This window comes from Triturus cristatus, chromosome 2_2 (assembly GCF_964204655.1).
Source record: "Triturus cristatus chromosome 2_2, aTriCri1.1, whole genome shotgun sequence".
Taxonomy (NCBI): Eukaryota; Metazoa; Chordata; class Amphibia; order Caudata; family Salamandridae; genus Triturus; species Triturus cristatus.
Genome location: NC_140582.1, coordinates 83,490,579 through 83,513,929, shown reverse-complemented (window position 1 = coordinate 83,513,929; position 23,351 = coordinate 83,490,579). Strand labels below are relative to the sequence as shown.

General features: G+C 41.8%; 1 protein-coding gene across 2 annotated transcripts in view; it reads right to left on the bottom strand.

Annotated features, from left to right (window-relative positions):
• Positions 1-22,126, bottom strand: part of SARAF (store-operated calcium entry associated regulatory factor) — a 41,234-nt gene extending 19,108 nt beyond the window's left edge. The window contains exons 1-4 of one of the 2 annotated variants that reach the window (XM_085641082.1): positions 21,859-22,126; positions 14,373-14,551; positions 7,123-7,597; positions 4,417-4,564 (exon numbers count right to left, since the gene is read on the bottom strand). In XM_085641082.1, the coding sequence (XP_085497208.1) occupies positions 4,417-4,564; positions 7,123-7,597; positions 14,373-14,551; positions 21,859-21,943 (887 nt within the window). In that variant the 5' untranslated portion in view covers positions 21,944-22,126. Of the gene's footprint in view, positions 1-4,416; positions 4,565-7,050; positions 7,598-14,372; positions 14,552-21,858 lie in introns of both variants that reach the window. The other variant, XM_085641081.1, reaches the window with a different exon arrangement.
• Positions 22,127-23,351: the final 1,225 nt, after the last annotated feature.

Below are 23,351 nucleotides of genomic sequence, written 5' to 3'. Positions count from 1 at the left end.
GAATGTGGCAGAAGAACGTCTTGAGTGCCAACTGAATCACTAACAACTCTAGGTAGTTTATGGAAGAGGTTTTTTGTAGGAGAGTCCACAGACCTTGAACACTGACGTTCTGGAGGTGTGCTCCCCAACCTGTGAGGGATGCATCCGCGATAACGGTCACTTGTGGAACAGGGTCCATTAAAGTGCTGTGTTGCACATTTTTGCTGCCCCACCACTGCAGAGTAATGTGTGCTGGCCTTTACCAAAACTAGATCTTCCCATTGACCTTCTGCTTGTGACCACTGCTCTGCTAAGCACTTTTGTAGCGGATGCATGTGGTACTATGGTGATACAAGAGGATATCCTACCCAACAAGCGCATGACTGCGCGTACCGTTATCTGACGAATTGGCTGAAAAAGAGGCCACAGGGACTGAAAAGCTGGGACGTGGATAAGCTTTTATTGTAATGGAGTTTAGTACAGCCCTTGGAAGGGATTGATTTTGCAGAGGCTGCAGATGGGATTTTGCCAAATTTATGGTAAAGCCCAGATTGTATAGTAGCTCCAAAGAGAGCTACGTCTGAGCAAGACTGTGATGTTTACTTGAACTATTTATCCACCAATCATCTAGGTAAGTGAAGATGTGGACGTTGCTCCTTCATAAATAAGCTGTGATCACAACCAGACATATTATGAAAACCCTGGGTGCCGTGGTGAAGCCAAAGGGCAGGATTTTGAATTCATAATGTTGGCCACTTACCACAATTTTGAGTTAACGCCGATGTGCTGGGTGAATTGGTATGTGAAAGTAGGCGTCCTCAAGTCTAGGGTGGTCATGAAGTGACCTTCCTTTAGTAGTGGTATGATATCTTGTAGTGTAACCATATGGAAATGTTATGATTTGATGTACTTTTTTAGGGGTGGGCGGTCTAGGATGGGCCTGAGTGACATCCTTTTTGGGAATCAGAAAATAGAGTGGGTAGACCCCCTGTTGCTGATGTTGAGGGGAAAGGGAGAGTGGTCATGGTGGGATATTTGGCGGTGTAGTAGCGAGCTCTAAGCAGTACCCGTGTTCCACAATAGCTAGGACCCATAGGTCTGAAGTGATGTTGTTCCACTGTGGCAGGAAACCTTGTAGTCTTTCTCCGACAGGCGTTGTGTGGTCGGAGGGTGGGGGAGGATAAGGAAGTCACTGCTGGGTTTGGGTAGGTGATTTAGCCATTCCACCTCTACCTCATCCTCCAGTGTTATTTCCTCAGTTGCAATCCCTATAATATACCCTGGTAAGCTGCGTGTGCTGTTCTGCCTCTGATAAGACATGTGCACTTCTGGGAGGTGTTTTGGGAATTTCCCCGAAAGTGTGTGTAATGGTAATTCTCCTTAGTGCATGGAAACAGTTAAGCTCCCATTGCTTTGACAGTATCAGTATCTTTTTTTATATTCTCCAGTATCTGATCAACCCAGAGGCGGAATAGATGCTTTCATCAAATGGCATGTTGATCAGGTGCTGATGCAGTGCCCGCCACACCAAGGGCACATCTCATAGAGGTATTTGGGACAGTCAGCGCCTTTAATACAATTTCTTGTGCCCCTTGTCTGTTCTGCTCTGGCAGGTGATGTATAAGCTCCCACATTCCTTCCCACTGGGTGTGACTGTATCTTGCTAACAGCCCTACTGATTTTGCAATACGCCACTATGCTACGGATTGGGTCACCACCCATTTTCCCGCCGCATCATATTTTTTACTATTTTTTTCTGGGGTGGGACATCCCCGGAGCCCTGGGAATTTGTTCTTTTGTGTGCGGCATGTACCATCCGTGAGTTGAGTGGGAATTGCCATGTAATATATGTAAAATATAAGAAGGAGACAGCTTATACTTTTATCGACCGTTGGTGTGATAATTCTAGCCGTTACTGGGTCTTTGAATACTTCATGTGGTGGTTTAAACATGTTTAAGCATTGGCAGGAATTGAGTGGATCACTGTGTATGAGAGAGAACTTCTAGTAAGAAGTCCTCTTCCTCCGGAATGGAACGCAAGTCCACTTTATGAAAGTTAGCTGCCTTTTGAATAACCTTGTGATATGACGTGGTGTTATCAGTGGGTGAAGTCTTTGCGGGGTACAAATCTGGGTCATCGGGCACTTGAAGTACTACCTCTTAATCATCCCATGGATCATCTTGTGGATTCTGGGGTTCACAAAATTCTGGGTGAGGGGGGCTCCCCTACCCATAGTATGAATGATAAGAGCCCTGAAACGGTGGAGGTGGTGGTGGAGGAGGAGGAGGAGGAGGCAGAGGTGGGTGGAGGCAGAAGTGGCAGTGGATGAGGGGGAGGGTGGTGGGTAGGTATCCGGGGTACACGCTGGTGCCCCGTCATGTCTTATCTTTATCTTAGGAGGTAGTGGTGGCTCCATTGTTAACTGTCCCTCAAGGTAAGCTGTCTTTATTGAGGGAGAGTCAGCTGATTCTGAGGTGGAGGCTTAGTGATGATTTTGCCTTTCTTGGCATATATACATATGCATTGCTTGCAACAGTCCAGCTCCTGCTGAACGCGTCATTCAAGGACAGGTTGTTGAACATCAGAGTCTGCTGTTAAGCGACTGAGCTGTGTAGGCTGTTTGGCCCTTGAAGTCGCTTTAGACAAGGATGTATGTTTCAGCTTCAAAGTTGTTGTCCCCATGAAAGCGCCTTTCAACTCCGTAGTAGGTTTTGTCAATGAACCATGGCTAGACCCATAAGCAGTTTGATGCCGATGGTTAAAACCGGCTCTGAACTGTGTCTCGATTTCATCCCACCGGTGAACGTCGAAGAAGGTATTGCATCGAGAAAAGTTTGGTTTTGGGGTCTTAACTATGCCAAAACAAAATCCGAAGTCGGCTCAGAAGTTTTCGATCTTTGCCAGCCATGGCTGAAAAGCAGTGGCGGCCCAAGATCTCAGAATGAGGGCTTGAAGCCCTACCCCCAGAAGGGCAGTCAGTGCCATGTTGGAAAGTGGTACTCACTGCAAGTATGCCGTGTTATTTGACTTTAGGCAGTTGTGGATCCATATCCTCTGACTCAGTGATTACGGTTTTGGGCTGAAGGCTGTGACTTGCCCGGTGTCGATATCCTCGGTGACATCCTTCCATTCGACGTTTTCACCGAAAACATCGGTGATTTCCTCGTATCTTTATTGTTGCATTTTTAAAAAAGGGTTTATGATAGTTATTTGTAGCCACTTTTTGCTAATGGACTGACCTATTGGTTTAACTGGGTCTTTTTTTAAATGGAAAATAACATTTGACCATTTTTTCCCAGCTAATAGGCTGCAAAAACTGTTTTTTCTCTATTTAAGTGCACTTTTTTACTGAAAAGCTTTGCACAAACGCATATCTGTATGCTTTCATAAAAATGTTTATAAAGTGCTCAGGGACATGCATGTGGGTGGGACAATCCAGTGCTTATGACTTGGATCTGATCATATCCGGTTAATTTATTAACTAAAATGCAAAACAATATTCAATGTACAACATTAAATAAATTAAGGACGTCCACCATAAAGGCATTTGTGGTAAGTTGTGCAAGTGACAAATGATAGTCTTTGCAAGAATCTAAAAATAAACGGCAAAACAAATTTAATCAGAATGCTGTTTTTGCTGTCTCGATAGGTGCACACATGTGGATATAAAAAAGAAGCCTTGCTCAAAGGTGTAAATAACCCATGCCTCATGAGGTCTTGGAGAGAATTCTGGGGGCTACAAACCTTAAGATGTGGGTATGCAGGTAAACATCAGGGTGTGTGTATGCAAATTAATTGTCCCCAAAACCAGGGGATTGATAATTGGTGAATGCTACTGACTTTCCTCTCCCAGTCGAATGATATGCAATGGGACAAAACGTTTGATGTGCATGTTGTTTTTCAAATTCCCTGTGGGGGAACTTAAGAACTTATGTAGCCTGTATCCATGATTGTATTTTGCCTTTACTAATCAAGCGTATCACTTGCATTTTACATTTAGTTTTCCCATTAACTCCCACGTATTCAATAATATATTGCACCTCACAGCACACCACTGTAAATACCTGGTGTTCCAATTACCCAAATTATTTGTACTCAATTTGCTGACATTGTGGAGGGCCAAGTTGGCTTTGTAGGGACTCTATCTTGTGAATTGGGGATCACAGGAGATGTCAGCGGTAAGTATTTAACTCAGTGAGCAATCTTTTAATGTTTCTTGAAGTGTCAAGTTTTCGATGTGTGCACACAGCTTCAAATTTGGAGCTGTAGCTAGGTTTTGATCATATCAAATACGGATCTTTGAAAAAGGCTCTAAATATGGTGGGATTGGGCAAGGGTAGGGGGAAAAACTATCAAGAGAAAGTAGGGGAGATCATTTATTCTGAGTTTCAGTAGATTTTTTTTTTAAAGTAAGACTGATCACGTATGATTCTTACCGTCGATTTCCAAACAAGTATCCTAGCACGCCTCCAGTTCCAAGTCCAGTCCAAAACCCTGGCCCCGAGTTTGCATTATGTGGACGGCTGCCGAAAGCATTTCCAAATCCAGCACCACTGCCAAAACCTCCAAAGCCGGCTGATGCCCCTAGAGTCAAACAAAATTAGAAGAAAATAACATTAAAGCGCCTGATTGCTCTCCATTCTTCCCTGGGGTGGATGAATGTATAACTTTGATTTGATGAAATTGGAGCAAACAAAGAATTTTACCACTCATCTGACTGAATTAATGAGACAGGAAGCCGACTACTTGGGGGAAATGTATCCGGATAGATGTATGTGAAACGGAACAGCAAAACAAAATGCAAACAATCGCTGCAATCAATTATTAAATAATCATGATCATGTCCTGAACACAATCATAATAGGTTTCCAAAAATGGCTATTGCATATGAGGGGAGCAGAGGCGACGTTCATGCCATTTCAGAGGCAAGAATTAAAGGTCCAACTCAGAAAACTATTTGTACACTCCTAAACAATTCTAACCTTAACGTTTTTTTTTTAAGTAAAAACTGTTGATTTAACCATATTTTCCAAATCATATACCAAAAAAATATCTATTGTTCCTTCAATCTGGTTTTGTCTGGCCCGACATTCGCTACAACTGTGTTCTTCTGACAGAGGTCACCTTTTAGATAATCTAGTGCAGAAAGGCGCATAGTCAACGTGCCCCAAAATAAATGCACAATTTGCTGTGATTATGGTGCCGTCAGCCAAATTAGGATGAGATTTTTGACAGGAAATTATGTGATACAGTTAGTTAAAGGTCCAAAATAAACACGAAATTATATGGGCATAATCAACACATTAACCGCACAAAACGGTGCCACGTTTGTGGCCTTCTTAACATTTAAATGGCTCGTTTTTTTACGTGAAGCCAAAGGAATGCATGCTGCCCTTGTGCCACATAATTAATGTTAAAGGAAAATCAGAGAAACTTATTTTTATGTGGCACAATCACACTACAAGTAATCGTGCAACAAACAGTGAAAACTGTATGTGTAACCGAAAATCTCCCTTAGCCTAAAGGTATAAAAACGCTGCTAAGCAGTTTGCTGACCTCTGTCGTCACGATTATTGTAGATGCTGCATAAAGTTATGTCAACGTGTATGAGTTTAAAGAGATGAGGGAGAAGTTAAGGGTTAATGTTTGTGATTGCCTGCAAGAATGGACAACAGGCATTTCCAGGTACACATCTAAAGGCATCCTTCACATGATGGGGGTGACCGAGCTCCACGTTACAGCATGCACCAATGCAAACCAGGCTTAGCCATATGCTCAGCTCCCTACTGGAGTCATTGCACCGGGTGGTAAATAGCTAGGGACTCTCATCATCACTAGGTTTGAAGCATGCTGCTGTAGTATGGAGTAACTTTATGAATATAAAAGTGTGCGCACAGCCTAACTGCTAGTGGTAATTAGTCAGACTGCTTCTTTAAAGCTGGTCCTAATAGCATCTCGACTAGAAAAAACACATACGAAAATAGGTATTCCACATTTGTAAACAAGTTCCCCAATTGTCTGTGCTCCATCTAAGCGCTTTAAATGACTTCTCACCTAATCTTAAGGTAGTGTTGGCAGTACATATTTGGATGAAGAGAGCTAAGCACAACAAGTTTGGTTTGCGGAGTCACTGCTTGGTGAAAAAGGTGGTATGAAGGTGGAGATTGGGCACTATGATTGAGATGTTAAAGCAAATCCCCTACAGATAAACGTAAGCATGGTATTTCAAAAATTAGTGGCACTCTGAACCACGGACTACATAGTAATCTTCTGGAGCCTACACTTCGGGTAAGAGAAAAAACAGACGGCAGTCCCAACGGCCATCTTAAATATTAAATGGGTGTAAATGAGTAAACATGTTTAATTAAACGTCACAGCGTATACAAAATGGCTTTCATTAAATGGGAGCCTCACCAAGCAATGTTAATAAGGATATACAATTAAATGGGGGGGGGCTTCTTTTTGGTGAATATAGTTATTGAGTAGTCCTGTATTTTGCTTTAATTTCACAGGTACGCAGCAGTTGCCTCTGGACCTAAGGTGAAGATGAAACGCGACAGCTCATTGTTTCAACTTAAAATTGTGGTCTCTCCAGAAAGGGAAGAAGAATGCTTACAGTTTTAAGTTCCACCGAATCTTAAGGGATTTTTTAATGAATAATGTCAGAAGGTCATTAACCATCTCTACAGTGTTTGTTTATAAAGCTATACATATTTTATTTTAAACAGGTGAGCTGCAAAGCTCCAGGATATGCTCCGCCATATACCCAGAGTATGTCTAGTGGTTGATGGAACATGCTGCCTGGGTAACAAGCACACGAGTGGTGGGGAGTGTAAATGTATTTCCATTTGTGGGGTTGTGATTTTAATTGAATCCTGGCATCCCCTATAAGCCCCAAAAATACATTTATCACATCCTCAGCAGTCATACTCTGTTTTGAAATGCCATATTGCTGAAGCAAGATGTTCTGCAGGCAAGAACGCCTCCAGTTGTTTCATGAGTGCAAGAGTCCTATAAGTATTGTTACGACTGTTCTTTGAAATCAGACTTGGATCCTGGGGATGGTATACCTGTGAAATCAGATGGGTATTCTGGAGGAGGAGAAGCTGTGAAATCAGATGCGTATTCTGGAGGAGGAGTACCTGTGAAATCGGATTTGAATCCCGGTGGTGGTGAACCAGTTGCAAATCCAGTTGGAGGTGCACCTGTGTAATCGGGTGAAAATCCTGGTGGTGGTGGGCCCTGATAACTCGGACCATACGCGTTCTGATGTCCAGTGCCATCAGCGAATGGCTGCTGTGGCTGCTGCCCGCCACTCAGAAACATCTTATAGATACCAAAGGCGATGGCAAGAAATATTAGAATGACAATAGCTCCGCCTCCCTCTGAAGAAATTGGGGAATTCTTAGAACTGGAGTACCCAGAGCCAAAGCTGCTGCCTCCACCCCCATAGCTGCTCTTGCTTTTCCTCTGGCCTTCCTCAGTCAGGTCCAATCTATACTCCAGACCACAAGAGCCACGTAACACATACGGGTCATTCGGATAGTCAAAGCCTTCACAGCTCACTTCAATCTTTCCAAAGCGATATGAATTGTCCATGTCTGCTTTACACTCCCACTGAAAATACAGAAATAGAAATGTGTATTAAATGCCACTATCTTAAACAAATAATATTTTAACAAACTCATTGCTTTACATGAACTGGAAATACATTTGGCATCATTTCATACAGATGGGTATTTAAAGCACACGTTGAGAGTCCAACTGACATCAAAAAAGTGTGATGTTAAATAGAAAGGAGTCACGAGGTACCATTACAAGCACTATATGGAATTCTTAAGATAAGTAAGGAAGGCACATATTTCAAAGCCACAAAAATTATTGAGGTCACACAGTCAGCCTGGAACTGTAGGGTAAGCAGAAACAACGCCACTGGACCCCTGGTGGGATTACTTGGTTTCTGACATCTTGGCTGTGAGCCTGGACAGGAGAGATGGCATCTCTAAGCCGATGGGTAGTTTCCACCTAGCAAACGTAAGACTATATGCCTGGATACCCTCCCGCTACCTTTTTTTCCAGTTCGATGTCCGAGGAAGCACTACAAGAACTGTCTTTCTCACCAGAAAATATTTTGCATCCTGTAACCTGCTTTCTAACCCTAGTACACTGTAACATCTTTAGTATGGTAACGATTCTACTATCAAGTGCTCAATCATCCGTTCTGGTCTCGTTGGCACTAGCAAATAAATAAATAACTAAAATAAATAAATGGGTCCTAATGCAAGCAAGAACAATAGCCCATAGGTCATCGGTTGAGTAACAAAATGGGGTGCAGAAAACATGCAAATCTTTAGACCCTATTACTACTGCATCTGCTTTACTAATAATACAATTAACTATTTAGGATGGGGCTTTGCACACTAGAAGTTTCAAAATTCCTCACACAGCGTTTGCTTCAAAGATCATGTGAGCGTGTTGGTCTAAAGTGCCAGGCATCCGCTGTAAATCTATGGGAGGATAAGATATACATGCTGACTTTTAAGTTCTGTGCCACATTCAACGCCGTGGTCTTTTGAGAAATCAATTATGTCCTGCTGACTGATAATTCTCCCTCCATTCTGGGCTCACTGAAGGAACTAAAATCATGTTTTTTTATCGAAGTTAAGATTTCATACTTTTAAATGTTATATATAAAACCTTAAAAATATTTTTGTGACAACAGCATAAGCAGTAATTCAAGTCATTTGATGTATGTAATTGAATTGCCTGCTGTTGGTCAGTTTACATGTTGCATGCCTGCATACCTTTGCTTACTGTATCTTGCCCAAGTTTGTTTCTTAAATATATGTCTCCCACATCACACCCTCATTTTCTCGCTCCATTGATTGCATGCCACAAACTCGCCCCTGTAGCCCCTCTACATTGTGCTATACATCACTGTATAGTTCCTGAGCAACTTTGTAGTATATGGGACTTTCTTTAAGATTTTTGAGTTATGCATCAAGAAGCATCATCATCTTCCTGCTATCTCATGCTGGTAATTTACATGTTCTTCACCTGGTATGCACAGCACTTCACTGCACCCAAAGGTTAGGTCCACGTGTTGAAAATATCACAAATTATACAATGACTCAGGTGGACGCATTCACTTACACATGCCTAAGCTCACCCACTTAACAATTGGGATGCATCTGTAGAATTAGCCTATTAACGTTTCTTACATATTTGAGGCACTTTACGGCTGGCATTATGAACTGAATATCTGTTGTAACTTCTGCTTTTGTAGAATAGGCGTTTGATGCTTCTTAGGTACTCAATAAATTCAATATCTCAGCAAGTATAAAGTTCCTTATCTCCTGTAAGTTTTTGCTGCAACTGTGTTCCTCTCTCACTTTTTAGTCTTACATTTTATTCTAAATATATAGTTTAATTATAATGAATGAGCATGAACAAAAACAGCCATTTGAAAAGGCTAGTGCTTTGTCCCAACAAATAGGTTCAATGGTCTTCTAAAGTAACACTTCCTCGGTGCCACATTTTACGAGCCTTGTAAAAGAAAAAAGCAACGTTTTCTGGTTTACAGGTCCAATCCCATGTTTAGATTCTGATCAAACTTCTGTTGCAGTAACCTCAAAACACACTGAGCTATTTGGTCTGTTTTTCTGCGGGAGCAGGCAGAAATGGTCTACCTAGGATGATCACCTCGCATCATTGATACCGTTTCCAGTCCTGGACTTTAGTTCGATAGCTGATATGACTATGTTATGACAAGAGGCGAGGATTAAGCTCAATTGTCTTCACTTTATTTTAACAGAAGCCATGTTCAACTCATGAAAAACTTCAAATCCCATGAACCGGAGGGAAAAAACAGAAAATAAAGTCCATCCAATCAGCACACCAGAGTCCCTTCATAGTTGACTCTCTTTCTTTCTCTCGCTTTCCTTGCTGCTCCAGCAGCCTTCAGTGAAGTACTTCGGCCTTCGGGTCATACTGCGGTATTATTTATGGACGTATTTGACATATTATGGCCATATTGCTCATATTTTCATGTGTGTCTATGCCTCCTAATAGCAGGTACTGAGCAGCCGCAGTAATGCCTTTGTGCTCCTGACGCTGCCGCTTAAGCTCTCTGAATGCTGTGCGGCCTTCTGACCACTAGAGGGCACCCGCACGCTGCTCGCCTTTTCCGGACATGTGTCTTGACATGGCCAGCACGCAGGCTTTGATTATTTTAAAAATTACATCGGAGCAAAGCGACAGGCCGTGCAAGTGTTTTACACCGCTGCCTGGAGTGTCACACCCCTTCTAATGGGTCTGTATTACCAGATGGGCACCAAAATGCTCTAGTGATCCTCCTTTTGCTTTGCCTAAATGGTCACTGATACCCGAACAAGAGGTCTTTGTTGGAGGCCCTGTCCGCCCTATTAGTTTTAAAGGCCTTCCTTGAGCACAGCACGCTCACTGCCCAGTTGGGACACCGAACCAGGCATTTTGCTTCCACAGAGGTGGAAATTGTCCCTAGCAAATATAAACAAGCATTTGCAATGCAAAAGGTCTCTCATTTGCAAGAGTTTAAGTATTGGCATTGTAAATTACTATGCCATTTATTTATCCGTTTTGATAATTAACATATAAATAAAAGGCATTGTCACTTACAATGCCAATAGCTCAAACTCTTGTAATTGTGAGACCTATTTCATTTCAAAGAAGTGGCTGCCATTGTACCGGGCTGCTTAGAAAGTGAAAGTGCACATGGTGCGCTGAATGCTGCAGGAAAGAATGTCGTGTCTGCAGTAGAAGAAACTCATTACAGCAAATCGTGCTTATAGACTAAGTAAGACGTACCGTGTAACAACAGAAGTAAAAGGGCCAGTTCTTATGGGAGGTTACAAATGAAGACAAGGCGGTACTAAGGAGGGAATAACAAGCCTATTAATGAACCAGAAGCCAGCATTTACAAAGGACAATGACACAAGCCAATGAAAAATATGGGCAGAGAGTGGGAGGATCTTCAAGTCCATACTCTAATACAGCATGCTGGGCAGAGAAGCACATGCACTGCCGAGGCTCGACCTTAAAAGGGAATCTTATATCCCTGGGCTTTAACCCTTATTAGCCTTTAGGCACTGCCTAACTGTATACCTGGAACACCCACGCCAACTATAATTTCCCCTACTATGGAACAGTCTCAGGACTCGTTTATGGAGAGTAGTGCGTCTCCTACCTACCTATTGGACAACCAGTGCGATGTTATTGACGCCCTAATTTGTAACACAGTCTCCGAAGCGGTAGCACCCTAAGAGCAGAAGCTTTAAGCAATGGCGGAGAGATGCTTTAATCCCTCGACCAGAGGGAGAACTTAGAAGGGACTTCAGCCCCTTTACCTCTAGGGCAGGCAGTCGTTCATAAGTCCAAGGGGAAGCGCACCAGGGACCCATATATCGCCCTAGATGCCTTTGATAGACTCAAAAGCGCATTCCTTGACAATACCACCCTTTCATGATTGGACTTTGCCACCGGCTGGAGACCCTGCTACAATCGCCTTCAACGTGGTGAATTCCCCCATCTCACTGGTGCCCCTAGATGGCAATGACTCCCCCACGGGTTCTAATGGGGATATAGAGCCAGATAGACCCTGGTGCCAGTACTCAGACCTCAAGTCTTCCACCGACTACAAAGACATCCAGGTCCAAGGGTCGGAAATGCTGAACCCAGATGATCTACTGTACCTGAGATCATCAGACTGAGCACTGGCAGAGAAGGTGGCCACATGAGTGGCTGAGAGGCTACACAAACCCTTAGACAAAGAGGTGTGCAATCGCCTTAAGGCAGAGTGCCCCAGCCCATCCTTGGAGGGCAAGGTTGCACTCACACCTGAAATTGACCCCAGGATTGCTACCTTCCTAGCCAAATATATCCAAGACCCCAAGAAAGGGATCGGCCGCTCATGGCATTTGTGCCAAAATACATTTCTTAACTTAGTCAATCCCTGGGTGAACATTCTAGACATGGCAAAGGACACCAAGGCCTTGGGGTCCCTCATCTCCCCTGACACCCTTTTTGGCTGGGCCTAAATGGCATCCATCTTTCTAGGCAACGCTAATTGTGCTCTCTCTACAGAGAGGCGTCGGTCCTCGCTGATCAAGATTGATCCCAAGCTAAGAGATCTGGCCACTTCAGAGGCCGGGCAGATGGCGCAAGTGGGTCTCTTTGGGGACCACGTTAGAGGGGCGCTCGGCCATACGCTTTCATCACTAAGTTCCTTCCAGAGATCAAACCTCAAAACAAGGACAGTGGTAGGACCAGACCAGGTTTGGAGGCTTCTAAACTACTCTAGGATACCCCCGCCACAGAGGTTCCAGAGGTGGATATCGAGGTAGCCAATCCCAAGGCTCCTCACAGGGCGAGTGTTCTCCCTTCTTCCCAGGCAAGACTAGGGGGCAGATTGGCAGGTTTTGCCCACATATGGAGGATGGGGACCTCCAACACGTGGGTTGTTCAGACCATCCAGGACTTCCACATAGAGTTCTGCGGCTCTCCGGTCCAACCTCGCGCCCCCTCAACCCATGCGGTTTTCTGACGTGGAGGCCGTTTTGGTATATGCAAAAGTGTCCGGAATCCTTCCAAAGGGAGCTATCATTTCTACAACCCCACATCCTCGGAGCTTCATCAGCAACTTCTTCTTTGTGGTGAAACGAGACAGGGGTCAACGTCCTGATATAAACCTCAGAGTGTTTAATGAGTGGCTGGTTTTCCATCACATCAAGATAGAAGGAATCCTATTACCGCTAAGAATTGAGATCTCTATCAGATGGTAAATTTATAACTGACCAGCACACAGAGGCAATATCTGATCTAGCCATATGTAAATCCCCAATTGAGGATGGCTTGGCAGCAATGTTTTATAAATCTTAAATAAAAATTAGTAGTCCTCATACTGGAAGAGTTCTTTAAGGATGCTCATACCTCTGGCTACTTTGAACATATTCAAATTAAAGGGGTAATTTCTCTCCTCCCCAGAGGGAGGTGATAGATTCTCTTCAGTGCGCCAGTTACAAGCCCATTTACCTCGTCAAAGTCCTTGTCAAGAGATGTGCAAAGATCTTAGCGCCTAGGCTATGAAAATTAATCACGCTCCTGTTCAACCCTTTCAGGTGGGTTTAGTACCAGACCAATTGTCCAGAAACCACCCTCAGACACTCGCCCACCATCTATTAGATATTAGAGAATTGAATGAAGATGCAATAGGCATCTCTTGACGCAGAAAAAACATTCAACTGCATTAAATGGGGCTCTCTTTTCAGAATGCTTGACAGATTTTGCCTGAGACGGAATTTTATCTCCAAGGTCAAGTAGCTTTATGAGTGCCCCAGAGCATAGGTGAAGGGGTAGAGGCTTTCTGATGATCATTTGAAATTGCTAATAAAGAAATATTGCAAAAAAAAAAAAAAAGCCAGCTAAGGACATTGAAACCCAACAGTTGCAGCTGCCCAAAACGAGCACAAGGTCAGCAGTGTCAAATGTCAAAGACAAGTTAAACAGCATGGAAGTGAAGACATCATCTGAAAATTCCAAACCTTCTAGTAATAGGAGTGCTTTAAGCAAAATACAAAAAAAAATTCCCCCCCCAAAAAACATTTACAGCCATGGAACTGCGAGAACTCCCTACTTTTCTCCAGGGGAGTGTGCTCATTGAGTTTAGCCAAATAATAGTGAGGAAGAGAAATGGCTCTGTGCTGGTTTAATAAAATACGTTTTTTAAAAAAAAGATTTATTTTAGAGAGTTGTGTGGTAATGGAGAAGAATAAAAAGGTTGCAAGAGTGGGTGAGGACTATTTATACAGTCTGGCATGGCGAGGGTCTCTTTGGGTAATATTCCAAAGGCCTTTGAGCAAGAAGAGGATAACCAAGTCATAAAGAAGCATCACAGTTGGGCTGTGCTCAATACCAGGGACAATTCAGTAAAAGAAATGCTGGCTGATGCCATGTCTTTGTGACTAGCTATTGCACTGGGAACAAAAGACAAGCATAGTGACAGGTAAAGCGATGAAGGAGGTTATAAAAAACAGACGCTGTTTAAACCGGTTTCTGAGCGCATCTCAGTATAAAAATTAAGAGAATCGAGACAAATGAGGATATTGATTTACCTATTTTGACCATTTGTTAAAGTGGGAAACCTCGGATTAAAAGTCAGGTCTGCTTGTTCAACAGAAATCAAATACCTTCCCTACTGATAGACAAATAAACTGCAACAGAATAGAGAGCTGTAAGCACAGAGATTACTACCCCAGCAAAATGTCTTCCTGAGCACGTCTGCACAACTAAGATAAATTCAGGACAAATGCCTGCATGAAAAAACGTATTTCACATGTTGTGATTAAAACCCCCTTACCTGCACATCAATGCCATCCCAGCCCTTGTTCTGGCACTGCACAACCTGCGGAATGTACGAAGAGCAGCCTGCTGTGCCACCAGTGCATGTTAGTTGAGGAATGGGAGAAGAACGTCGGGAATTGGTATAGCGATCTCCATAGAGAGTTACCGACTGAATCTCTCGCAGCAACACTTTATCTGGAAACATAGGAGAAGATTAGATAGATGGAAATTCAGAAGACATACATTAGGTAACAATTCCCTGGAGATGGAGGCAAAATAAAAAAGACTTTCAGCAGTAAAATAAGCATTTAATTATTGACTGAAAATCAATCATAAGTAAAATGCACTGCATGCCAAAAACACTTCAGAGGTACTACTCTTTCCTTCCTATTCTGATCAATCAGTCTCTTATGGTATATAAAAATTAAATCGGTATCCAGTGATCAAACTGGGTTGGTAATTGTTAGAATAAGATTCCAAGATGCAAACATAAAAAAACAGAGTTAACAAATACTAAATAATCTAATTAAAACAAAACACAAAATCCAAAAGTACACAATAACGAACAGCATTTACATTCAATATTATTAAAAGCTTTTATGGCCCAAGTGTGGATGTGCCTGAGGTGTGTCAGATGTCTCTCTATTGGAATCACCGGGCCCTTATACTATTTCTAGCGATTTTAACATATTATTACATGAAAAGTTAGATCGTTCCTCAACAGCACCCTAAAGAAACATAACCAAACTAAAATCCTTTTTTGGAATCGAACAATAAAGCTACATTTTATAGATATTTTGAGAAAATGCACATCACTAAAAAATAAAAAAATAAACACATGAATATCTCATGATTAGATTACTTATTAATTCATGGTGGACTGGCAGATTTAGTCAAAGATTTAATGCATCTACCAAATTCTTCTTTCTGACAATCCAGAAGTTTTACTGACATTAAAAAGTGACTTGACCGGACCAAAAAGAAGCTGAACTTTAGACAGAAAACTCTTAATGACAATAATTAACAAATTATGTGCTAAACCAAGCCGGTGAATATTTTATTAATAACATGGACACAGTTTAGCTGGGTGTGATGTGGAATTCATTTAAAGCATTGAAATAAAAAGAGAATCTTTATGCAACAGTCAATAAGAGTATCTACAAAGTACAAAACAGAGTGAGATGAATTAGAGAGAAAACTTTTTTGGAGTCACAAACCAAGTTGGCAACTTGTCAGCTAGGATCTGACCAATCAGCTCAAGAACTTTAAAAAATTTAAGAGCGTACAGATAACACTAAAATGCAAAGTACACGAAATAAACAAAAAGAAGTGGGAGACAAGTTAGGCACAACAGTTCTAACTAGGAAAAAGCTTTGGTCATTGTTAACATGGAATGTTAAAATTGATACGAAAAGGAATTGTATTAAAAATGTATACGACCCAATCATAAATAAGACAGTGGAGAAACGTTGGAGGATATAGAAAGTTTTCTTATATTACTTTAAAGAGATATATACAGAATATGTATTAGGAGACAGGCCCCAGGTTATTAACTAGCATAATACACCCAATCTCCTTAGGCTGGCATACAGCAAAAGGATACATTGGAATTTTGAATTGATTTAGAAGTGGCATTTCAGGCTATTGGAAAACTAAAAATTAGTAAGGCTGCATGCACAGAAGGCATATCCTTGGAGAGGTATAAAAGTTCTCTTGGATCTGGTATTCCCAATACTGGCAAAACTATTTAAGTATATTTTTACAAGACATAGTGCCAGGGACATTGTCACATGCTATAGTAACACTTATACCAAAACTAGGAAAGGTTCCAGGGTCCAGCCAAATGTGATGGGTGTAGACCACTTCACTTTTAAACTGCGATTATAAGGTCTATGGAGGGATGTTAGCAAATAGAAAAAAAAAAAAGGTAGTTCACTTTTTGTTTAATGAATATTAAAAAGGATGTTTACCAACTAAACATTTAGGAGACCTTACTTACCCCCTAATCATGATGATAGACACTACAACCTCAGTGCCATCAGCAGTATATACTTTAGATATTTTTAAAGCATTTGATTACATTGGGAGTTCCAGTGACTAGGAATTAAGATAATTCAGCAATCAAAGTTGTATTAAGATATTCCTCTGCAAAATAAGGCAATAGGCTGGCGCAACCTTGTAAAACAAGCGAGACAAAAATAAATTAATTGCAGCATCCGCGCTTTAGCTTTAAACATCTTAAGGTAAAGCACGGGTGCCACGACTGCTTCAAAAGTAGAGAAATAGACAAAAACATTTCTTTACTTCTGAAGCAATCGCAGCACCCGCGCAGTAGCTTAAGATGTTTAAAGTTAGAGCGCAGGTGCTGCGATTGTAACTAATAGAAAAAATGGCAGCTGCATGCTTTTTATTCTATTTATTTACTTTTGTTTCAATGGCAGCACCAACTCTCTAGCTTTAAACATCTTAAGCTAAAGTGCGGGTGCCGCAATTGCTTCAAAAGTAAAGAAATTGAAAAAAGATGCAATTTTTCTTTTCTATTTCTTTCATTTTGAAGCAGTCACAGTACCCCCGCTTTTGCTGAAGATGTTTAAAGCTAAAGCGCGGGTGGTGGCAGTTTAACAAAAGTAAATAAACAGCAACAAAAAAAGGCATGCAGCCGCGTTCGGTGACGCAAATAACAAAGGAAAGGCGTGCCCGCCTTTATGCCAGCAAAGGCATGCTGCGCATATGAAAAAAAGATTTGCAGGAAGAGTGTGTCCTGCCTGCAACAGTGGACAGGAGGAAGCCATGTAACAAAATACTGCTCTGAGGTTGCAATTAAAGCGTACCGAGTAACAACACATGTAACGGGGGTGTCCTCATGGAGGTTACGAGAAGAGATAAGGCTACTAAGCCTACTGACCAATGAAAAGCCACCATTTACAAAGGAAAGTGACAGGAGCCAATTAAAAAGATGGGTGGAAAGTGGGGAGAGCTTCATGTCCATATCCTGAATACATGTCTCGAAGAGACAGCGCAAGCACTGCATAGGCAAAACATAAAAAGGTTGCACACAGCGGATGCTCTTTGAGGTTTAATTTACTTTAACCAATGCATTTCTTAGTGTTTTTCCAACTAAATACAACAACAATCTGATAACAGCCCAAGATGAACGCAAACAGCAATTAAGTATAATAAAACATGTTCTAATTAAAGAAATATGCTGTCACAAATTCACACCCTATACCTCAATCAGCAGATTACACCAATCCAGAATGCTATGCAGAGGACAGAGGCAGTAAATGGATTTGTGAACAAAAAATAAAAAAAGAACTCCACAATTCCTATTTGTAAAGCGCAAACATATCACCCCCTTAAGGGCTTCAAGGCGCTGAGGGCCGCCAGGGAGATTAAGTAAGCTATTGCCCGGAGTCACATGCTGCTGAGCTGAGCTGCCACCAGTGCCGGGGATCGAACCGTGAGGCCGGAGTTCTGGAGTCGGATACTGAGGCCGCTGCGCCACACTTCTCCAACAATCAGAGAATTATCAGGTCCGTGGAATTTTTGAGCCCAAGACCCACCGAGGCGGGGAATTGAACCCTGGTCCCGGGCCAGGCCTCTGCATCAGGGTCTGCCGCTCTAACCATTGAGCCACACTTCTCCACTAACCTTCATCAAAATACCTCTAACATGACTATGAGGTATCCATACTTGGTTCAATCATTATCATTTAAGAGAATACCCTAAACACAGCTCCTAAGAATGATGAAAGAGGGAAAAGGCATAGACGCCCTCTGTCCAGAGGCTGTTCGTCCTGGCAATTGAGTCACTGATGGAAGTGATACAGAGGGATGGTCAAATCAAAGGGTGGACGTGGAACACAGAATCTATCACTTGATCTATATAGATAACCTTGAACCGCCTAAAGCAGTGTTTCCCAAACTGTGGGTTGTGATCCACTGGTAGGTCATGAGAAGATTTTTGGTGGATCGGGAAAGTCCAAGCTATAAATAAAGAGGACTTTAAATTCTGTATTTGTCTTGTCACACTTGTTGCACTTCACATACTGAGGTCAAACGTCAGGCTAGATCTTCTGACAAATTACTGCTTATGTTTTTTAACATAGGGATTGGTGTTTACAAACTCCTCTTAATTTGAAGTCGGAGAAAGTAAAGTGAATTATGTGAAAATCTTGCTGTAAGACGGGGAGTGTGAATGGAAAGGCTACAGAATCATTTATTTGTAACACACAACAAAATGTAAATACCTGTAAATTTACTGTACACATTCAGCAGTTAGGAATGCAAACATTTTGCAAACTTTTATAATTCTAAAGTGTGATGGAGAGAAAAAGATTTAAATAGGATAAACTCAAGACACTCTACTTGGTGATGCACAAATGATAAATGTTAAATAATAACGTGAGGCTACCCAACTATACACAGTGAAAGAATGTGTCTATGCCCCTTTGCAAGAACTCATATTAAGAATGGATACCCATGCAGTGGGGTGAAGCGGCAATTTACACATACTATAAAGGGGCCTGTAATGTGCATTGCACCACCCAAATCTGCCATGGTGGTGAAAACCTGGAACAGACTCAATAAGGAACTGCAGTGGTTAAGCAGATCTCTAAGCATAGGGAGGAATCAGATATCATAGGAGGCCCACCTCTAGACCGGAGGTTACCGAGAGTATATATGGGAAAATGCAATATTCCTAACGTACACCATGTTTTTGGACAACATACAGGGGGACGTGCATATATGGCTGCGGAGGCCCTTAGCTCTCTATCGCCAAACAAAAGAGGAGGTGAAATGCGGAGGATGGAATTATGTGTGTGTCTCTTATTCACACCAATGTTATATAACCGTGGAAGTTTATTCACATTTTTAAGTCTTGCAGTTCTATTGTTGTACTGAGGACTCTAATGTATAACAGAAAAAAATAAAAAATTTCCAGAAATAAAAATGCATAAGACAATATCTTATTGAGGGAGGAGGCCAGAGGGTAGGTCAAATTTGAAAGGTAGCACACAGACCTCTGATCTGTAGCTGACTTGCTAATCCCAGAAGAAAATCGACCAGCAGAATTTCCTCCACCATCCTATTGCCATAGTGGAGGGCAAGAGTGAAATCTCCAAGCGATATAGTACTTGCACCAAAGAATGTCCTGTTACCACCCAATTTTGAATCAGACCTCTAGTCATTTTCTAGGATATTCCTCTTGGAAGTTACTTATGATTTAATAACGTATTTTACAAACATTTCCAGTACTTTTTCTGCTTACAAAAATCAATCCCTCAGGTAACAAAGTCGAAACATTTATAGTTTTACATAAAGATAATGTAATCAGCAAGCGAACTGCTTCAAGGCACTTTAAATAGAAACACACTCCAAACGAGCTACAAATTATAGTGTAAATCCGTTGAACTACAAAAGCACTGTTATTGTTACGTAATGCAAAAACAAATTTTGATTAAGTGCCAACTTTCTGCATTTGTTAAGTAAAGGGACTGTTGTGACATATGGTAGTATATGTATAGAGAGGGCAAACACAATACTGTGACTTTGTAGAAGATAGAAAATCTGAATGATGGTGCTTAACGCACATTCTCCTGATTTTAACAAGCAAAATTAGCTTCTGGGTCAAACTGATTATATATTATTTTTAAAATACTACATGCAGAATATCACTTTTTTCTGAGTTGCCTTAAATTGTGTGGATAGGACCAGATGTAGGTACTTTGCTTGAACAGGCAAGCAGGATTAAACCAGTGCAGGGTCGCTCACTTTCTCAAGGGACGGTGAACCAGCAGAAGATAGTGCCCCTATTATATATAGCAGGATCGCGGCTCATTTGCATGTGGTTGGTCCATTTCGCTAACAGTGCAGGGGAGCTAACAGTAATTGCGTGAAATTAGCTAGGATTAACAACCAACAGGTCATATCAGTTCAAGCATGTCCATCAATTTAATGCAATGCAAAATCATATGCAGCTTCTGACACAGCACCAGTCCCATGCCCAATTTCCACTTGAATGCTAAATGAAGACTGAAACCAATGGATATTGGTTTCAGTCATTATTTGATAGTGAAACAGTGACACTTTCTATGTTGTTTTTACTTTTAATATACATCTTATTTAATTTACCTTATCTTTATTCGTTCCTTCTCACTTAAACCTCTCAGCTGGTGTTCATGAATAATAATGTTAGGCTAATGTAGTAGACAGGGCTGGCTCTAGGGCGGTTCGATCGAGGACACCGCACCAGGCGCTGACTTGAATAGGGGCGCCATGTTTATTGTTTTAAAAGCACCAGATGCCACGCTCCTTGTCCCAGCAATTTTCAAGAATCAATAAAGCATCAATAAAAATGTCACGATAACTCTGGTGATTAATGTTCTTACTGGAGAGAAACCAGCGCTTTATCTGGTAGAGGAAGTTTTGACTCATCATAGGGCAGAGGGCTAACATGCCTGTCGATAAGAACGTGTCCCATTCAGATCACAAAGTGCATACACTGTAAATAGGTCAGTGGGTTCTCGCTTTTGCCAGAGAGATCCTTGTGTTACTTGCAGTTTGAACGTTGAAATCATAATATAGAGCAGAGCTATTAACTATCCTCAAAAGGCTGCATGCAAAGTGTGAGGAATATATTCCAGCTACAGGTTCTTTGCTCAGTCTTTCCTTATCCTAATATTGCAAAGAGGGTTAATTTGGGTAGAAATCAATTCTTATTAATGAAGAAAACCCTTAACAATGGTGTTACATTTTAAATTCTGAATTTGTGCTTTCCCAGATCAATGACTCTTAGACTAAACTGCCTAGCAGTATGGATGAAATGTGACTCCTACACCTTGTAGGCCTCTGTCTTATGTAACATTTCCTATACACTGATTTACGCACGCATGATTGTCTCTGTGCAACGTATGTGTGAAAGTGTTCTGACACCTTAAACTGGTATGAGTGGCGCTTTAAAACTAAATAAATCTAAGAAACAATGGTTATGGAGACTTGGGGGGAATTGTCAAATGGTGGTACTGAGGGAATTTGTAGCGAGGTGGTCATGGGAAGGGGCCAACAAACATTGTCGCACAGGGCGCCACCACTACTAAAGCCGGCCCTGGTAGCAGAGACTTTTAAAATAGGTATTGGACGCGTCTTACTGTAGCTCTATAAAAACTACCTTTTTAGTCTAAAAAATAGCTGGAAAATGTGTTACAAATGCTTAACTGACCCCCAAATCACAGCTTCTAGTGGCGACCTTGTACTTTGGGCTCATTCACTGTAACGCTTGCATCGCAGGATGTAACAACTTTGCTTTACATGCTGAACTTATTCAAAGCACCTTGTCCAGGCTTCAAATACAACAGCATTTCGTACGTGAATAGGCCACTTGCTCGCAAAGATATAGCGAAAGGAACAGTTATTTCTAAATCAAAGGTTTTAGCTCATATGCGTTGGCATTTGAAGAAACGAACATTACTTATTACTGCGGAGCAAGGGCGCTGCTCTTACCATGGTCGGACCATGCTAGCACTGGGGGCGGTGGCAGCAGCAGCGCGGACACACAGAAGACCACAAGGGCGGCAGGAGACCCCATCCTCGGGAAGACACGGGGGAGTCAGATCCCTCGGAAAACTCAGCGGGGGTCGTTAAACCGTCAGCCGCACACCAGCTCCAACAGCAGCCCTCGCCTTCTGTCAAAGTAGGGATCTAGGGAAGACGAAGCTGGCGCTGTCAGGGCATTTCCTTGTTTTGGTATAAGGGGGCGGAGTTCCGTCTTGTCACCACGCTGCAGTTATTTTTATGTTTCACGTTGTGTCATCATGCAGCTGACGTGCTGCTTTCCCAATGGCCACGCTCCCAGAGGGACACAGTAAATGTGCGTGCGAAATCCGTTGCAACAGCATTAAAGCTCCGGGCCCTGTAAACGAACAGGCCATCTTGGAATGGTCATACAAAGTGGATACCGCATTACTTGGGAGAGAGGGGCGCTGCACTGACCACTTGATTGTGTGTGAAAAGGCCGCTGTATTGAAACAGGTGCACTTTACAAAAAGTTTTCCTGGGCATTCTCTCTTACAACACTAAAACCTACTATATAAAAATGAACTATTTTCCTACCCCACACCCTAATGTCTGCCCCACATACATATAACTATTCAAAGTTTTTTTCAGGACTTGCAAAATGTATTTGGAGTACACGAACTCAGGTACAGGAAATTTTTATCAGCAAGTCCTGAAAAAAACTTTGAACAAGCCCTTGTTAACGAAAATTGGAATCAATCTATACAGTGTCCCACTGCATGGATTGGGGTGCCTGGGTCCAACATTAGAGGACTCAATAAGCAAGCTTTCTATATGAAATTGAGGTATTACTTGCAAGATATACACCAGCACAGTGTCTTCATTAAGAAGGACTTGGAATAGAGCCCTGGAGAAGTCCATGAGGACAAAACGCGTTGGCTACTGTTTTTACGCAGATAGTGCCAATGTAGGCAACTCACCCAACATGAAGAACATAGCATGCACATCAACAAATAAACACACATGACTTGTTTGTTGGAAAACATTTTGCTGCAGGTTTATTTCATACAAGAAATATGCCAACGTGGTGGTGATGCAGCGGAGTTTACCAGCTCTACACATTAATACACAGAACACTCATTTGGGCCCATATACATTCATACACTAAATGAGCTAGTAAATATCCACTGGTCATCAATTTTGTTTACCCTAGGAAACCTTTACACCAGTATTCTTACCATTCCTGTCTCCTGAGTAAATGCACTGTCGAAAAGATCTAGTAACTGATTAGAATAGGGAGGACATACAATAATGCATTTAACTTTTATTTCAAAGAACCACAGACTCAGAAGGAGTTTTAAAAGTTTATCTGAATTAATAATTTTGTGAGTCAAATCAAATACACATGAATATACCAGAAGTCTCCATCAGGAAAATAGTACAGTTAGCTCATAATCAGTTTGCATTAAATACATTCTTGC